At 43.5% G+C, this 19,792-nt stretch overlaps 1 protein-coding gene across 2 annotated transcripts; it reads right to left on the bottom strand.

Annotated features, from left to right (window-relative positions):
* Positions 1-18,487, bottom strand: G3BP1 (G3BP stress granule assembly factor 1). Of its 2 annotated transcripts, none has more exons than XM_063413217.1 (12): positions 18,339-18,487; positions 7,225-7,338; positions 6,102-6,183; positions 5,564-5,737; positions 4,666-4,756; positions 4,093-4,186; positions 3,524-3,728; positions 2,995-3,096; positions 2,491-2,602; positions 2,052-2,177; positions 1,834-1,943; positions 1-1,078 (listed from the first exon to the last, which is right to left on the bottom strand). In XM_063413217.1, exons 2-12 carry the CDS (start codon positions 7,317-7,319, stop codon positions 872-874), a joined length of 1,398 nt encoding a protein of 465 aa, XP_063269287.1. In that variant the 5' UTR covers positions 7,320-7,338; positions 18,339-18,487; the 3' UTR covers positions 1-871. The 2 variants fall into 2 exon arrangements, with proteins under 2 accessions (XP_063269287.1, XP_063269286.1); XM_063413216.1 differs by having other exon boundaries at positions 1,834-1,964; positions 18,339-18,486.
* Positions 18,488-19,792: the final 1,305 nt, after the last annotated feature.

Genomic DNA, 19,792 nt, shown 5'->3' with positions numbered 1-19,792 from the left:
TTGATAAAGCAAATCTAGACCTTTTTTATTATTTTTTTAAACAATTTGCCAAAACTGGAATGAGAGATAAATAGAAGGCACAACAATTTTGCTTTTTTTTATACAAATACAAACTAAACATGAAAAAAACTCCCTATTTCAATAAAAAATTTCACAAGTTCAGGAAAAGTGTTTGAAGAGTCAAGTTCTAGACATTTAAAATCTATCCCACAATCCAAAATTTCAAAGTGGTAAAACAGTAGTTCGAATTCTTTGCTGTGATCATGTATCAAAAGGAAAAGAGATTCTACGGATACCCATTATTCCACTTTTACAGCGCCACAGAGAGAAAGATGAAAGTCAATTTTTCATGTGGCAAAGTCTCCAGACCAGAGGATGTTCGTATGACCTCAAAGAAACACCAAGAGTTTTGCTTTTCTGCCCTTGGAATACTTGCCAAGAACTATATTTTCCTACAGGCTCTTGAACGCATGCACGTGAAATATTATTCCACTGACTGCACCCAAATTCAGAAGAAAGAGGGGAGGAAAAAAAAAGAAAAGAAAAAAGAAAGAGACATTCCTTTAGGAAAAACCACTGGTACCAAAAAATCAAAAATCAGTCCGTGAGTTTGAGGTGAACAAGAAAATTCAGTTCTTTTCTTTTTAAAATCCACTTTTCCTAAAACGTTGTTCCACAAAGCTGGAATCTGGGACAAGGACTAGAAAAAAAATAAATCACAGAACCATAACACAAACAAAAAGGGGCCAAAATAGTATCAAACGTAGCAGTCTATAACAGGCTAGGGCCACATTCCAAGATACCCAAGGCTGAAATTCACAAATCTGCAGGAAAAAGGGTTTGCGCCACCACGTCAACATCCGCGATGAATTCACTGGCGTTGCCCGATCCCCCTTCCAGCTCCAAATCCTGGCTTCTGGGACATTCCTCCACGTGGAGGCCCTCGAATCCCACCTCCCAGCCCCCCACGAGTGCCTCCAGGTCCACGGGGTCTGTTATCTCTGCGGTCACCCTCCCTGGCAGCTCGTGTTTTCTTCTCTTCCACGTTCAGGCGCACCTCTCCCCTGAACATGATGGGCTGCAACAGAAGCAGAGAAGGTACTGTCATTAATGGGGCACCAGGAGCTCTTCAAGGTCAAGCAAATTTCCTGCAGCTTTGTCTCATATCCTCCTCTCCATCAAAGACTGAAGGGTCCTAGGATTACTCACTAAAGGATGGCAATAGCCAAACTATGCATCCAGTCTTGAGACTTTACTGGAGAAAATAAAGACATGAAGGAGTGACCCTTGAAAAGCCATTTCAGGCTTAACACTGAACATTCTGATGTGCTTTAGGAAAGAGCTGGGCTGTAAGCAAGCTCACTGCCTGGCTGTGAGAGTGCATCCAGAGTCCCTGCCTACCACAGTGGGCAGGCACAGGCACACATTCTGCCTTAGTAATCACTGCTGACAGGCTGAGCAGGTACCTCCTGCCTTTGTTAGCAAAATTCTTTTCAGCGTGCACACTAATACAGCTTCTTCCTTTCAGCTCTGACAAACAAGATCCTACTTGTCCATGGAATCAGACTCTCTCTACCTTGTCTTCCTGAAAGCTATTTATACACTTCCTGTGTTCAGCAACCTCCCACTAGAATAAGGCTCTGGAATGAGCTGCTACAAGCTACTTCAATGACTAAAGACTGCACAAATCTTGGGAATAGGAGGGAAAACATCACACCTACTTTAATATGCTCAAAAAAACCTAAAGGGACCAAGTACAATCTCTTCCTATTAAGCCGAAAAACACTGTCTGTTATCAACAGACCAAAAACCACTGCCTAGAAATTTATTTACCCTGTTGCTAAGGATCTTCTGAACTGGCTCAGGATCATCAAACACCACAAAGCCAAAATTAGGGAGCTTTCCACCACTGTTGATGCGGAGTTCAACAACATTGCCATAGCCTGCAAGAGAAAAGCCAAGTTCTTGGGTCATACATTAGAATGCTCTGTTAACCACGCCCATGGCTGCAACCCCCAACCCCTCAGAGGACAGCAAAGCAATCAACTTACTTTGGAAAAAGTCTTTAAGTTCAGATTTATCCACATCATGGGGAAGGTTCCCAACAAACAGCTGATGACTGTCAGGGTATCTCACAATCCGCCTGGTTTCCACATCGCCTTGTTCACCCTCGCGAACTTGAACAGAAAAGCAAAACTGATTTTAGAAAAGTCAGTCGCCACAACAAACAGAAAAACAATCATCAACATTAGAAAGACTCAATTCACACTGTCTATCCTTTCATATATAAAAAAAGGAAAGCATTCTACAGTAGCAAGTGTGTAACTATTTGTTTTTTATCATGTGGCTGAGTCCAAGCTTCAATTTTCACTTGAGTAAAAATTGTTTGCTTACAGACAAAAATAATGATATTTTAAAAGCTTTCATTATCACATTGCCTCCCCAAAACCTTTAAGCAACGGAAAAGAGTTTCTTTGCAGCTTCTCTTACTTGGCCTGGGACCCCGCTGTGGTGGGATGCTCGTTCGCTGCTCCCTCACTCGCTGATCCCGCTGAGGTCTCTGAGGAGGGGTCTGAGATTCAGGCTTTGCCTCAGGGCGGGGCTGTGTCAATTCAAAAAGGAGTGAACAGTTCAGAGTCAGACACGCATAACCAGCAGGTTCAGCTTTTAAGAGCTCACTGTCAAGTTGGCAATAAAACAATTACAAGAAAAGGTAATTTTTTTCCCCTCTGTGACTAAAATACGTTAGCTCATGTTGGCTTATACACAAAAAGCAAGCAGCATTCACACAAACACTCCCTGTTTTCTTCCATGAGAAACAATTGATTCTCAACCCAAAATCCAAGTAATAACATCCTCATAAAGTCTATCAGGAATCACAGAATGCTAAAGTCTTTGGGCCTGGGAAGTCAATCAGAATCAAGCAGATTTCCCTCTCTTTTTCCTCTGTCAGCCAGCTCAGCGCTTAAACTTCTCCAGATGCTGGATTCCTACCTGCGAGACCGGAACTTTCACAACATGAGGTGGAATTCCTGATACCGGGACAGCCCCACTGGGAGGAAGGTTCTTGCTGGTTACTGATGCCCAGGAAAATGTCTTAAAGAAAAAAAAGAATGATAACTACATCTTCTGAAATATTTTACTGATAGGACAGCTAACAGACACATAACAGGAACAAATTTTAAGTTGTACTTGAAGATCAGGAATCAGCCAATAGCAGTCTCCCCACAATTTCCTCCAAATTATTTAAATTCGAAAGACTCAATGTAATGACAATGGAGTCACACTTCTACTCTATTTCTGAATTCCAGAGTTGAAACAGGACATAGCAGTGGCCCAACACCAAGTATCACATCAAGGTTCAGCAAAGTATTGGATTCTTGAGTCTCGATCTGTCCACTTTTACCTTCCTTAACACTGAGAAGTGACAAAAACCCCCAGGTAAAAACAAAGCTCTATAAATAGACAGCAAAATCATACTGATGAAACCACATCAGAGAAAAGAGAGATCCACTGTCATTACCCTGGAATCCTCTTGCACTGCAGGAGCTGGATCAGCAGGAGCTGGAGAAGGACTCTTTTCCACAGTCTCTTCTGGAGCAGATTCCTCTAATACTGGCTCAGACTTTTCTTCCTGCACCTCTGGTTCAGGTTCTTGCTCAGGTTCTGCCTCTGGCTCAGGCTCTGCCTCTGCAGCTGTCTCTTCCAGGTGTTCCTCAATGTCATTGCTATTATACAGCAGCACAAAGAGCAGGAAAAAGAGGTGGTATTGTATTTATTCTGTTACTGGTGATAAGCAGTGCTATTCATCCAATACAGAAGTCAGGCACAGGTTATCTGAGAGAAGAACAAGGCCAAGTAAGGCCACATTGCACAGGGATGCAAATTTTGCATTGGTACACTATAAAGCAGAAAAAAAAAAAAAATCAGAGTCTCCATATTCAGCCCATCTGCATTTTGATTTCAGCTGATCAATAAATAGAAATTTGGACTATCAGAAGAAAACTATTATTAGAAATAAATTCATGTGAACTGTTCTACAAGCAGCCTGTCTCCCACAACTCCTGACTTCATCTATAAATATATTATTACCTGACAGCCTGCTCATAATAAGCACCACTATCATCAGGAACAGCCTCAGGTGTCTGCTGTCTTTCCTCAGGTTCCTCTCCTTCCTCCTCTGATTCTAAGTAAGGTTAGAAAAGAAAAAAAAAACAACATCTTTAGTATGAAGCTTAAACACAACGCACCTACTACAAAATACAGGTGAAGTTTCTATCAAAGAGCACACAGGAAGATGACATGACATGAAACAGACATTTTTTAGATTTCCACTATCACTTCGGTTACTCAGTTTTGACCAAGGTTAAAAAATATGTTCCAAATACAGATTTATAACCTACAGATCTGACTGCAACTGCCAAAGTAAGTCTTGCAGTTCTTATAATAGAAACAGATTATGCCAGAAAAATAATCATCTGCATGTCACAGCTCCTTGCTGGACTGTAAAGAACTACAGGCAATGAAAGAACCTACAAGAACATGAAATTTAACACTGATCTGTCTTCTCCAGCAAAAAGATTTCCTTTGATCTGGGGAACAAAATGTTGATAGAGATCCAGAACCAAGCACCAACAGAACCATCCAAAAACTTCTGCTACTTACCCTCTGGAGGCTCAGTATCAGAGTCCCCAAAAACCTCATCCTGGTAGCGGAAGATATCGTTGTGGACATAGAACTTGTTTGCCACAGAGCCCTAAAAGCAAATCAAAGGGAAGAAGTGAATCAATTACAACAGCCCAGTAATGTAAAAATGGAAATAATCTGAAAACAAGAAAGGTTTGTGCAAATCATCCTTCCCACAAGACTAATCCAAATTTGACTCTTTTAAGAAAATAATGTTATTTGGGGCAGGAAAACAAGAAAAAAGACATCACTCCTAACAAGTCAAGTATAGATGGGACAAAGGAAAAAAAAATTGCTGAAGTGCTTAAATTTCAATAGCTCCAGCACTGAAGAAGCATGAGTGACAACTTCCTGGTGTCTAAAGTACCAATTCTTATCTCCAGGTCATACTGGAAAATAGAGTGATATCACAACACTCCTTTTTCACTATCACTTTCAATTCTGTGAACTGCTTAGTTAAAAAAAGTCTATTTAAAAATGCCACTTCAAATGCTAAATCAGCACTTATGAACAAGAAAATCTGGAACCCGTATTTTCAAGTGACAGGAAGCATTCCACTCTTTTTACTACTTCTTATTCAGTAAAAAAAACAGTTGCTAGGACAGCAAATCAAAGAGAACATAATTTTAATATGCTTAAGCAAAAAATATGTTGCACTAACCTAAGAGTCCAAAGCCAGGATATTCATAACTGATTTCAATACCCAAGGTTAATGCATAATCATACAGAAGCAGTGTAATTCCCAAAGGAATATTCAGAACCTAACTGCTGAGCTTTGTGGCAAGTCACCCTCCCAGTGTAACCCTTCAGATTGCAACCCTGACACAGACAGGGCTCAGTGGTGGTGCCAGGAGGCCCCTCAGCCCAGCACACGCACCTCAGGCGCCAGCACGAAGGTCTGCATGAACCTGCGCACGGGCTGCATGTTATTGGAGAGCTCCCCCATCACCTGCACCACCACGCCGTCGTTCAGCGTGGCGTGGGCGTCCACGTGGCGGATCTTTGTGTGGCAGTCCTTGAAGTTTAGAGACAGCACCTTCTTGTGGATGTCCTAGGAAAGAGCGGCACACGCAAGTTATGCTGCAGAAGCCGTTTCTGCCAAGTTAGCAGCTTTGAGAAAAAGGAAAACCATGAAGACTGGTTTAAGATACATTCCCTAACTATGGAGAGAAAGCCTGGCAGGATGCTTGGTCAGTTTGCTTTGCAAGCAATTTTACAGTATGAGCTTTCTATAAAGGAAGCACATTTTGCCCAACTGTTGCTGTCTACAGTCAAGAGGGTGTTTTTCCTCCCCAGTTTTTCTTTTACAGAAAGTACTTGAACAGAGTGAGGGAGAATCACAGTTGGATACATTTCTCAATCATAAAGGTGACAAAATAGAAGGAAAGAAGAGCTTTCTTTTTTAAAGTTCTTACAGATTGCCCATAGACTGCATCAGCTGGTTTTCCATTGGAATCCAAGCCACCGTGGACATAGGAAGAGTTCTTTCCATAAAACCTGTTGGAAAGAAATATTTTAATGCCAAGCTTTGCTGTGTAAGAACATTGAGCCTCTACATTAGAGTGCAGTGCAAGTAATACACTTTCAAGTAAATTTTCATTTGAATCACTAGAATAAAGCCACAAAATCTAATAATTCTGTTACCAATCTGGAGGTTGGGGGAAAAACAAAGTTTTCTCATGTAAGCTGTAGCATTCAAGTGTATCAGAGACCCAGGCACCAAAAGGCAAAACCAAAGTCTCATGGGAGCTCATGATCCAATCCCATTATCCCCTTTCTCCATGAGGTTCCCAAAGCAGCACCCTGAACATCTGAGATGCTGAAGGCTCTCCCTCAAGTTCTGATTTCAAGCTCGAGCAAGGAGCAGTGGGACTGTTTTGCTCTTCTATATTAAAAAAGTATTGCAGGTAAATCTTCCTTTCTGTAACTGGGAGGTTACCAGCTAGGTAACCTCTGGAAGGGGAAGACTTCAGAAACTTTACCTAACTACTCAAAACACAGCAAAACAAAGTGTATCTTCATAAAGAAGACTGGTTTCAGGAAGGATACCTGTCAAACCAAACAGGACCCCTTGTTTAGATAATGGATTGTAGTTTGCTGCATATCCAAAATTTCCTGGCTTTCCTTAAAGAAAGGGCTGGTGTGACTCCCAAGAGAGACCAGTACACAAGCACACAACTTATTCAATGTTTCCTCCTAGTCAGGGGGTATTTTATCAAGCCAAAAACTACAGAAATGCTTAACTAAGTGGTATTTCTCCAACTTCAATTTATATTGATTAGAAGCAGAAGTGGCAAGTAGCATTTCAGTTAGAATCCAAACTCCGATATTTAAAGAACTCCTGTAATCTTTATTTTTCATCTTTTAACCCAGCTAATCAAAACCAAAGTAAATGACACTCAGGATCTTGAATAAATCAGATTCTTAAGTGAAAGAATTCAGCAAGCTAAGACACAGTAACAAGATCATTCATCAATTTTAGCACACAAGTTAAGAAATTCACACAGAAAACCAGCTGAGAGTGAAGCAGAGCTTTACCTGTGCAAATAGTCAGGTGCTTGGTTGAGCAGGGTGTAGTACTGCCTCACGAATTCCCGCCCGACCAGCAGGGGACTTGGCTTCTCCATCACCATTTCTTTGGTCAACTGAAAACTGTGGAAAAAAAACAAAAGCTCTATAAAGCACCAGCATTTCCAATGGCTGTTCACATCCTGATTGCATAAGCCACCTAATCACAGCGAAAGCACGCACCAGGACTGTTTCACCCCTGTAAGCAGTTTAAGCAATGTGTTTTCAGAGTCATCACTTTTGGTGCCAGGGAGAGGATTCCTGGGTACCAAACCAGAGGTGGGAGAGCTGCAAGGCCAAAGGAGGTCACCTCATAACCTGCCCACATGTTCTCAGTAAAAAGCAGGTGGCAAGCAAGTAAGGTTCTTCAAGAGGATTTGCTAAGTGGCTAAGACATTTACAGTCAATCCAAATTCCACTTACCTCACTTGACTTCACAATCAGAATTAAAAGTCAGATGTTCTCAGGCAAAGCCTGTGCTACTGTATTAGGGGCATTTTTAGAAGGTCAGAATAAGTCCAATCTATTTTTATCGGCAGCACAGCACCACTTGCTGTGAGTGTCAAGCACTCTGGAGGATTATTAGATTATATTAAAATTATTATGCTACAAACACACACTGCTCTTTCCCTGCTTCCACCAATCTCAGCAAGTCATTTCTCACATAAATTCTGACCACCAGTCAAGTAAACAGCAACACCCATGCCCAGGAACAAATCCTTCTGGGTGCCTTCTACCTACCTTCCATGGATCTCTAAGTTACAAAAATAAAGTCTTTGCAGGTAGGTTACACAATACACGTATTTTCTGAAAAGGTCAGCCCAAACCAACGCACATTGTCACATTTCCTTGTTATTAAATACTCAGACACTGTTCAAACTCATTAAAAATAGTTTTAAACTCACAGGGATAAACACCAACAGCAGGGCATGTTCTTGGTACCAAATACAGAACCAACAGCAGATTTTCTGTTTCACACTTGGTTGTACCAATCAGTAGAGAATGGAGGCATGGCAAACAGTTCTACTGCTGAAAGAACTTTCTCCCCACTACTGACTCCCAGTCTCCTTCCCTACACAGCCTTTTCCCAAACACAAGGTATTCAAATTCCACATGCACATTCTCCAGGTGTGACATGCAAGTCAAAACTGACACGGTTCAGCTGAGCCCTCTAAAAACCAATTCAGGATTCATCGATTACTTATCTGCTTTTATTTAATACTGATAACCACAAATAGTGACAAGAAATGGTGGCATCAACAGCTGGGGAAAAATCCAGACTGGATCATGGTTGGAACACAGAATGGGGGGGGAAAAAAGAAACAAAATGAAGTAGTCTTTTAGCATAGACTAATCCAGATGCAGCCTGCAAATGCTCATGCCAAGCCAGGCATGTCTTAGGACAAGCTTTCTCTTGTCACTATACCCAAGAGCATCCCATATCCTGGGAAAACTGAGTTGCCCACAACTTATCCTTCAAACACAGCGAAAGGGAAAGAAAAAGACTGCCTTTCCCACCTGCTTGTTCTAAGCCCTGTCACAGTTCATCCAAGGATCTTAAACGCATTTGATACTCACTATATTTACCAGATTTAAGAGTACTTGTCCTTTAGACACCAGAACTGACAACAGAGCAGAGCTTCAGAAGACAGAGGTGACCAGGTTGGTGTTATTGCAGTGACAATTTTAAATACACAACATGCACAGGGCTGCAAAGGAAGTCTGAACCACACCACTGGAGGGACCAAGAATGCAAAACAGAAGCCTTAAGCCTCAAAGAGATGAACGTACTTAAAAAGAGGCCACGGAAACTGGTATTTTGGGTGAAGCTAAGTCCAAATGAACCCAGCAAATTTCATGTATTTCCATCAATGGTCAAACACCCAAGACATGGTAATCAAGGGGGGCAAGGAAGGCAACGTTTAGCCACACTGTCAGAACATCCAGGTAACAGATCCGAGGCTGTGATCACACCCAAACTCCCAGCAGTGGCCCAAATGCACTGCATCCAGCTTTGCTAGAGGAATGCAGCTAAGATTCAAGCCAGGAAATGTAACAGCAGAGCTGCAATTTCACATACACTGATGTTTTGCTCTGCTTTTAATACAATCACACTTTACCATCTTTTTAAGCCTAGACTAAATGAGAAGTCTTCCAATTCTATTTTAGAACACACTTTTTTCTAGGCTTAAACACAAGGAAAAAGATCTGGTGGGCTCCAGAGGATGTGTCCACGAATTCACTCTCTTTCAGCAGATGTGCGTCTATCACCACCACACAAAGAAATGTTACCTACACGATAATGTGCAGAAAAAATAAGACTAAATATGACCTATAACTTAAAGAGGCTTTTCAAAACATTCAGAAGTTTTCAGCTGTTTTAAGATATTTTCAAGAGCTAACCATGCAGAAAGGAAGAAACAGTGTACAGCTGGATACGGCCTGCAGGAAATGCTCAGATTCTGCAAACCACTTTCATTTCAGGAAGGTTCCACTATCTGTGGTTTTGCAGAAGCCTTTGAACTCTAAGTGTAATGTATTACAGATACAGATGTCCAACACCAAGCACAGTCTGAGGTAACAGAAACCTCCAAGAGATGAACTCTTGCCTTCTACTGCATGTTAAATGAGATCCCCATAAAATATTATCAGACAATAAGAAAACACAGCAAAGGTGAAGTACAGCTAAGTAAGTGGTGTCTACCACTGCTGACATCCTCATCCCACTTGGTTTCTTCTTGAGTACTTGTGAAGCTCTAGAAGGAGCAGACCAACCCTAAAGCAGTGGGAGCAGAAATGGCAGACAGACATGACCTGCACTTTTAGCTCCAGTCAGCTTAGCTGACAACGCAGGATTTATTTGCTCCACAAGTTAAAAAATTTGCTTCTGTGCTGTCAGTTTACAGCCAGGAAGCCAGTCCTACCATACACTAAGATCAGCATTTGGAGAATGACAGGAGGTACACTCAATTTCTTTGTGAAGATATAGTTTCCCTTTAACTCAAGCTTATTCCTACAGATGTACATAGGCAGGTTCTCTATTCAGTTCTGATAAATGATGAATTGGGCTCTGCTGAGAATTATTTTCAAGTGCTTCCTAGAACACCAATGTACAAAGCTTGACATTCACACATTATGGCAAAACCTTCCTGTAGCACTCAAATCTCAACAGCTGATTCACCAACAGCTCTTTCAGATTTGTGCTCTTCAGTGAAAGCCCTCACCTGCATTAACCCACAGGCACATCATCCTCCTCCATGAGGGTATCAAAAAATACTGGAAGTGGTTTGATTAGGTCTGTCATACTTACATGCTTAAAAATAAAAGAACATCCCACCTGCTAAGGGTGAAAAATCTATCAGAACTAACTCCTATCATGAAAAGAGGAATTGTGGAGTGCCCAGTTGTTCTCAATCAGACCTGAAAAGAAATGGGAAAAACCTTTACATGACCTAATCAGAGGACAACAATCTGTTTTTACTGCTGCTGCACCTGCTGCTATGTTGCCAGTTGCCATCTGTTCTTGTTCTCCAGCCAGCACAACCTGAATGGTGGAAGCCAAGCATCTCCTCAGAGAGTATTTGCTCCCCACCACTCACAAGCAATTTACTACTCCACTATTCCCTGATCCAAGAAAAATAGCAAATACTTTATACCACATTTTCATTGCATAGCACATAATAGCACCAAATGTTTGAACTGTCACCACGCTACTCCTGATAAAAGCTTATCCACACATTTTCCTGTCAATTGACATAATGATGAAAGGGTGAAAATTGACAGGAAAAGCTGAAAATCTGATTATTTAAGATTCATTCATAATCATGCATTTATATTATCCCACACGTAAAACAAATTGGATAAGTCAAATTATAACAAGCACACCATAACAATTCTCCAGCATGACTGAGTCCCTTCCTTAAGCCAAGGACTTAGAGGAAGACAAATACCTCCTTTACAGTGGTTATCACCTGGCTGGTGGAAAATTCCACCATCTGTTACAATGCTCCCACTTGGCAGAAAATCCATGTCAGGCACTGAATTGCTAAAATACTGTTATGTAAATTAGAGCCATTTATGTAAATTCAGCATTAGCAAATTCAGATTTAGGTCCACAAAATCTATTAGTATATTAGTGTTCAGACAAATGGACTCAACACTCACAGTTAGCATTGGTTATTATTTTCTTACCAAATTGCAATATGTGAAAGCAAACTAATCGTTGCTGTCCCTACTCAATTTGTTTGGGGTTTTTGTTGATTTGGCTTTATTTAAAATTTTTGAATTAGATTAGTTTAGCCTGAATGTTGCTTCTACTGGACTTCCTACACAACAAAGAGAGTCTTATGCACATCACAGGATGTTTGGGCTCTCAGGACAACCAGTCCCAAGACTCAGGGAAAAGCCCCTCAGAATGAGATAACAAGCTAAAGGACTTAAATCCAAATTTCACTTCCCAAAGAGTGCAGCAATTTTAAACATCTTCTGTCAAGGAAAAAGTTAGAACTAACAAGAAGACAAGTTAAAACTGAATTAATAGGCTCTGGTGTGTTTTTAACATTAGCCTCATTTCTTTGTTCTCTGCCATCTTAAATTACATTTTTTGACTTATATTTCAATATAAGGAATATTCTCAAGAATCCTAAAGTTCCTACAATGCATTCTAGTCCTAACTGGAATATTACACACCCGTTCACCCCTCCTCCTTTAGCTGCTCAAGTGCTGTAAGGAGATCATCTGAACCACTCCTTCCACTTCTACTAACTGGTGGTTTATAGGGTGCCAAAACAATCATTCAGAGTCAAACTTCACACAACTCCACTCCCTCATTTTGGTATCAGTGAATTCCTTAATTTGAGAAGGCTTTCTGGAAACTGAAGAAACAGCAGGAGAAGCTCATATGGAAAAGAGGTGTCCGTATCCAAGCACAACACATCACAAATGTGGCAAACAGCAATTTTCCTGGAAATTAAAGGTCTGGTCAATAGTTAATAGGATTGCATAATTAAGTGTCATTTGGGATTTCTCCAAGTTGCTTAGCAACAGGTGAGCATGGTCAAAGCCACAAAACATTTATCTAGATGGAATAACCAGTTCTAAAAGCAGTTATTGCTGCTGTTATGGACCAAAAAAAAAAAAGTAATGAAGAAAATGCCCAGCTGACCTCTAAGAGGCATGATATAGGCTGAAAGTTTAACAACAAAACAACAAATACATTTAATTCCAACTCTGCATACATTTTACATGACTAGCATCTGCTCTGTTGCTGTCTAAGCAAAACAAGAGAAAAAAACAAGAGTCTGGTACCTGTGTGAACCACAATACAAAACATTAAAGTAAACAATGGAATACAGGCTAAACTTGCGTCCCATGGCAAATTCCAGGGTCCATCTCAGCTGGGGATTTGTATCATCACACCAGCTTGCTCTCAAGCAGAAGAGTGATGTTAAGTAAATGTGTATTTAAAACACAAAAACTGCAGATACACTAAGATACCCTCATTTTAATAATGTCTTAGCTATCCAAGGGGAACAAAGAAACCCAAAACAATCCAGTTGTTGCCCTGAGCCTGAATTATAGAGAGCTGAAAATGCTCCTCAAATAAGCAGGCAAATGAAGTCCCAAAACACTAATCTACTTTAAAAAATAGGTCTCATTACTTGCCTCCCACTGGATGCCGAGGCAGACAGTGTCACTGGGACAGTGTCCCAGCAGCACAGCCTGTATTTCAGACACAAGCCATCACAGCTGCATACCTGTAACCAGTTCATCTTTTCTGCCTTTTGACACAATCAGAGGCAAAGTATTCAGCCTGGAAGAAGTTATCTAAAGTCAGCACTATTCCACAGGCGGCAAAAGGTTTGGTAGCCACAGTCAATGGAAGTTCAATAATGGGATAAATTATGCAATAAATAAATATTTGAGGATCAAATTGGGACAAGTTGTGAGGTTACCAACATTCAATTCTTACTAGGATCTCCAGGAAACATTGAGATAGTCTGTAAGATGAATGTATTCACCAGGAACTTCCTGAAGCAAACACTTCAGAGCAGTGTGAATGAAGACATATCGTGCAAAGAGAGGAGCTTTTAATAATCTTCCAAACCAACACCTAACAAAACATAGATCTAGACTTAGCACAGCTATTTCTCCTTTCACTTGTGACTCATCTCCACTGCATGACCCACACAACCTACAAAGACAGGCAGTGCCTACATTCATAAGATACTTGAGGTGTTACAGGGAACTAGATCCTAAAAAAATAATCACACAATAACCAGAATCACCAGGCAAACAATCTTCTCTCTGCTTAATTATCCAGATGCAACAAAAAGAGCAATACCTGCGCCCCTTCTGAAGTTTTGAGACACAGTGACAAGGGACACTCTAAAAAAGCCATATACTACACTAACATACAGATAAGAAAAATTAAGTTAAAATCTTAACTATTTTCTAATCAAATAATCCAAGCGATCAAACAAAATTTAAGCACAATAAAAAATCCCACATTTTTCTCACAAGATTAAAAAATAATGCAGAATTACACTCAGCACTGCCCGTGCTGGTACCAAAAACCCCCTCTGCTTGCCAGTGGCAGATGGGAAGCCTTACTCAGCAGCAATGCACAGCCCTTCAAACACTGGGGGAATACAAATAAACAAACCAGCAACTGCTGAAGAGCTGTCAGTGTAGATGTCTGCCTGTGTTTTTGCTAACAAACCTAAGTGTGATCCACAAGTTGATGGATATGATGGAGTATGCCGTTTTTTAGACAAAAATCAGTGCTTCTTGTGTTTTTCAGCACTACCAAGCAAGAAAAAGACAAACTGAAGACTTCTAATACTTTCAGTCAGAATCTAAAAGAAAGATTATTTTGGAGAAATGTTATTTCCAGGGTATTAAGCTCAAAAGCAGATTAAAAACACAATGATCACCTAAAGTGTAAGCTAGGGTATCTGAGATCAGCATCTCTACCCCTACAGTAAGGGATGAACATTCATCTGGGTAAGGAAAATTATACCACACACTATTCCTGTGGCTAAGAGCACAAAGCTCCAAACAAACAGCAAATTAGGTCCTGTTTACAAGAAAAGAAAAAAATCCAATCCAGAAGAATCCTGAAAACTTCCTATCAAAACTAAGTGATATAGTAAGAGAATCTCAACAGGGTGTTTGGGGTTTTTATTCATCCCTCAAGACACTTTGCCCTCCCTGGGTGCTGAGCTTAATATGGTGTGGGTTTGGGGTTTTTTCTCCCTTCCTTTTTAAAGCTGTTTCACCTGGTTTCCAAGTTCCTACCTGATACCACTCAATCATCACTTCTATTCAGCAGTTACCTGCTGTAACATTAAGCCAAGGTGATCTGTCCTGAGCCTAATGAGCAACACTTCATATCCTCACAACAAAAAGAGAGCTCTGTTGCATTTAACACTACAGAAAACCACAGGGCCCTCGTGATTTGACAGAAGTCCAAAAGGAATTCCTCTTCAAAATCTGAGTTCTCTGAAAACTCAAAGCTTTGAGAATTCCCAGAAATATTCCTACATTTTTAATAATCCTAAAATCAGATTATCCTAAACAGGCTCTCAAATGTAGGGGAAGAACTTGCCCTTCTAACTGAACCTATTTCAACCTCACTTACCCCTCAATTAAAAGCAACGTTTTTCTGCAAAATTACATTTTAAGCACACAAATTTCATCCTGAAGCGTAGTAGGATAGTGCTGAACAGTTTGTTTACTCTTTCATTAATAAAAAATAAGTCAGCTTTCTGCCTGTAGTGCTCTCCAGACTGCTTCTTGATAAAGCAGCTACTCAGACCCTGTGATTTTGCCATTAGAACAGGTTTTGTTTTGACATCCAAGAGCTGCTCCAACATCTCGATGAAGTTGGCAGCAGGTCCAGTCATCTTCTCTTAGGTCTGCAAATTTTCCATTTGGCTCCAGTGCAGCTTCTTAAAGTAAAAAAGCAAAAGTTACTCATCAGCAGTCAGAAGAGGCAGATCAGAACCCTGAGCTACACCAACACCACAGTGAAATTCAAGCCTCATGCCACTCAGATTAGAATCACTAAGATTAAGATTCAAAATATTTTCTGCATGCCAAGCAACAGATAACTGTAAAGAGAATCAACTCTTTCACCTCTGCCCTCTTAGGTCACCAAAGACGCTTAAACCTGATGTATCAGCTGTATCCTGGCACTCAGGACTGACCCACCATGGCACTGCTACATTAAAAACAAAGTCAGCCCAGCAACAGCCAGGAAACAGCACAGGGCAGAGCAGATGAAAACGGAAGATGGGCACCAGCATCTTCCAGTGCAGAGCTGCACATTTGCCTCAGCAAGGAATCAGGTGCACCACAGATCACTCCTACATCAGTGACAGCAGCCAGGCTCCTGCTCTGAAGGCAGCTCTGCACCAGCCATGTCTGCCTGGAAGAGGTCCAGACTTAACACAGCAGAACTGGGACCTCCACCAGTACCACAGGCACTGCCTGCAAAGTTTAAGGATTCTTTTGCAGTACCTGAGGATCAGACTTCAGGTTTTCTTTTTAATTACTTAATGAGGGAAGCTTAAGCTTCTTAAGTCTTCTAGTAGGTACCCCAGGAAGTCAAATAATTACTTCAACTCTGAAGATTTTATATAGGCACCTGTAAAAAAAATCACCCAGTCTTCTAGAGCAAACTATTGCTTCTGGTTTTGGTTTGTTCCAGGCAGAGCAGACTACAGCCAGCACAGCATCTAGCACCACCCTGCTCTGCTTGGATTTCCTCTTTGATTCCTTAGACACCACCTTAGTCAGACAAAAATGCCCAGGTGCTAATATTAAAAACTAGAATAATGTTTTAGAATTCAAACAGGCCATTTATGCCAATTTTATGAGTGCTCTCTCATCAGGTCCTACTGTTTTGAACACAAATTCTAAGACGAACTTAAAGCAACATCACCTCTGCTTTATTTCCCTTTCAGTAAAAGGCGTTGCTCTGTATGTTTGCCTTACAATTTGCAAGGTGAAAAATAAAGCTCTGAAACAAAGAATTTGCTGTTTCATCAAGTGCATAAGGATTCTGTTTAAAATTCAGATGGTCAAACTCCATCAGCTGTGTTGAACTCTACTGATTGCTGTTGTGCCAGCAGCAGAGTGAGCAGCAGAGCAGTGGTCTTGCCATCACAGCACAAACAAATCCTCTTGTGTGCCTTTGTTGTTTCTCGGGCTGCAAATGCAAAGATTCCCAACAGAAAATCCTGATGGGCTTGGCACACAGATTAAGCCTTGTCCACCAGGTTTTCTACTTTAATCTTAATTGTGCTTCCCTGCCTTCAGCTGAAGGAGTCCACAGCTGAAAGAACACAACCTAGCAAAAAAAGGGGCAAATTCACACCAGTCAGGAACTGGGGCCCCTCTTCATCCCCTGATGAACACAAGATGAAGGTTTTTGAAGACTTGTATTTATAAAGAGTCCAACATCGAAATTTTTTTCCTAACAGACTCTGTACAATTACACTTTCTAGGTGGTTTTAGTAGTGCCTTTAAGGCAAACCAGTCCCTGCAACAAGATGCTGCCAAAAAAGGTCGTGAGATCTCCCTCATAAAGATAAGGATAGAAGACTTTAAGCATGTGAATACTTCCAGTCAACTTTCAAATTAGCTACATATGCCATCCACTAAGATTAAAAAAAAAAAAAAAAAAAAAAGTTAGGCTCACAACTTTACATCATTAAGTATAGAACACCCCAGGAAAGGTGAGTTCAGTTCACAGGATGAGATGATGCTACCATCAGCATCATAGAAGTATCACGGAGTTATCCAGCAAAATGGTTTGGCTTCTTATTTACAGACAGAGAATAAGAAAACTGAAAATCTGGTCGAAGGAAAGAATGTCAGGTAAGGTCTGAAATGCAGTTTTTGTCTATCAACTTTTGCACTTCCCTTTATGACATCAATCTATCAAGCTTTGTTAGCTTAAAAAAAAAATCCAACACACCCCTCCCCACGTTTGATTTATGGCATCTGGAAGCATCAGCTTCCAAAGCTTGATAGCAGTGTCCAGATTTCCTAAAGCTGTCACTCCTGGCTGTGAGAGCAGGGGCTTGCCAAAAATAGCACACACTGGAAACATGGCGGCTTGCTGCAAATGCTGCTTTCTCCCGAGGGTGGAACAAAAAAATGCTTTTTTTGGTTAAGAGTACTTATTATATGAACGCGAGCCTCAACACAGAAGGTCACCAGGTAAGCCCGCAGAGAATTAGGAATACATTAGAACACCCAGACCAACACTAGGAGGTACTGGAAGATGTACCGAAGCCTTTTCTCTGGGGTTTCTCCAGCACGTACATCTGGGGCCTTGCAGGATGCTGGAAAGTCTCATTACAAGCACTACTTCGCATTTAAATCTTAGCTTAATCTCGGAATCAGCCAAGGTCACGCGGCAAACCAGGATAAGATCCACGCTCTCCTGCTCGAATTATAACTTCCTTCACCTATAAAGTTACACCAAGGGAATCACCTCGAGCTGCTACCCAGGCCGGACCGTGCGAGCACCCAGCACTGCCCCTCAATCCGCAGTTACAACTCACTATTTATTGAGCGGGAATACCTCGGGCTTTGGGTGGGCTCCTCCGCAGCCCCACCTGCCCAAAACAAAACCCAAAAGGAGAAGGCGAAAAAGCCTCCGAGCCTGGAAATGCGAGAACAAAGCTCGACCCGCACACCTCGCCTCGCACAATGCGGGCCCGCGAGCAGCCGATCCCCCGCCGACCCCCCTGCCCCGCACCGCTCCCGCCGGGAGCTCCGCGGCCGCCGCGGCACCGGGAGGTCGGGCGAAGGCTCCGGACCCGCACGGGGGCTGCGCGGCCGCGGCTCTGGCGGGAAGGCGCCCGCCACAAAGCGCCGCGGGGACCGGGCGGGCCCCACGCCGGGCGGGATGGAGGGGGGGGAGGGGGGCGCCGGCAGCGCCGTCCCGCACAGCCCGCGGCCTACTGAGAGCCGGGGGCGCCGCGGAGCCGGGGCGGTGCGTGCGGCCCGCGGTCCCCCCGGGAAGGCGCGGCCGCGCCGGTGTCTCCCCGCGCCCCCACCCCCCTCACCTGCGGGCAGAGCGGGACGGGAGCGGAGGCGCCGCTTCACCACAGGGCCCGGCGGACGAGAAGCGCCTCACGCAGCGGCGTGCTCTGCCGCCGGCTACATATATCCGGCGCGCAGCCTACCCCAGCGGGCGCGCCTCAGCCAGTCAGAGAGCGGCGATCGCCCCCATTCGGATGCCGGTTGGCCCACAGCCGTGAGGAGGCGGGCGGAGAGCTAAGGGGCAGCTCAGCCAGCCAATCATACGGCAGCGCTCCGCAGGGCCGTGAGCGCGATTGACAGGCGGGCAGACCAATGAGCGGTGGGCGACTGCTGATGGATTTGACCTTTGGCCAATGGGACGACGCTCCCCGCGCCAGCAGGCGCGCAAGGCGGCGCGCGCCGGACGCCGCAGTGTGGTTGAACCGCACTGCAGCGCCCTTGAGAAGGTGCTGGTAAACCCCGTTATAGAAGGGGCGGGCCCCGCGGGGAGCGGCGGCCAATGGAAGGGGGCGGCGGGCGCTGACGGACAGGTCCCCGCGGCGGCTCTTAAAGGGGCAGGCGGGCGCCACGCGGGGCGGCGTCCCGCGCTCCGCAGCGCCCCCTGCTGGAGGGAGGGAGGCGCTAACATGGCGGCAGGGCCATGTGCGAGCCTGAGGGGGCACGCAGGGCCCGGCCACCCACGGCTGAGGGCTGCGGGCTCTCAGCTGTGAACAGCCCGCTTTGGCTGTGTCGCCAGAGGCTGCTTGGTGCTCACGCATCTGAGAGAAAGGCCCAGTGGGGGTGGGCAAAAGGAGCTGCTCACCCCAAGGCACCTCCACCACACACAGCCCCGGCCCCTCATGGGAAGCAGAAGGTGGTGGCCACTGGTGGTCACTGAACCCTGCCCAGCCCGGGAGGCTCATCCAGCTGCTGCTTTTCCTTCACAGCTTCTGAGCAAAGCAGACTCAGCATCATCTGCCCCAGAGGAAAGACAATCCAAGCAGGAACGTTTTCTAACACATCTACAAAGGAGCAGAAAGGCCTGGAAGTTCTCAGATCCTTTTGCTCACCAGCAGGTGCTGGTCCAGGGACACCGGAGAGCAGGAGGGAATGGGAGCAGGCAGTGAGCCAGAGCTAAGCAGCTTCCAGGCAGCCATAGCTTTCCATTTGTTTGTGTCACGTCCCATCCCACATGTATCTATGACATGAAGCACTCAGAGATAGGTTTCACCCTATAAAAATTACTTCCTGCCCACCACCACATCCCTGAGTGCTGCCTAAACCCCTCCCTGTCATGCCTTGCAGCAAGAGATACAGACATGGATTGGCATGGGGCCACGCTCGGCATTAATATCCTCCCCCCAATACCTCCTGGCTATTTTTAGCCTAAGCCACGCTGCAGTCTGCCAGTTCATAAATCAGCACTGCAGACTTTTACAAAGTTTAACGTGAGCCCAGTGACCCAGCACAACAGCCCGTTCCCAAATAAACTCTGCCA

The sequence above is a fragment of the Prinia subflava genome, chromosome 16 (assembly GCF_021018805.1).
Source record: "Prinia subflava isolate CZ2003 ecotype Zambia chromosome 16, Cam_Psub_1.2, whole genome shotgun sequence".
Lineage (NCBI taxonomy): Eukaryota > Metazoa > Chordata > Aves > Passeriformes > Cisticolidae > Prinia > Prinia subflava.
Note: the sequence above shows the minus strand (reverse complement) of the source record. Positions and strands in the feature narration are given on the sequence as shown.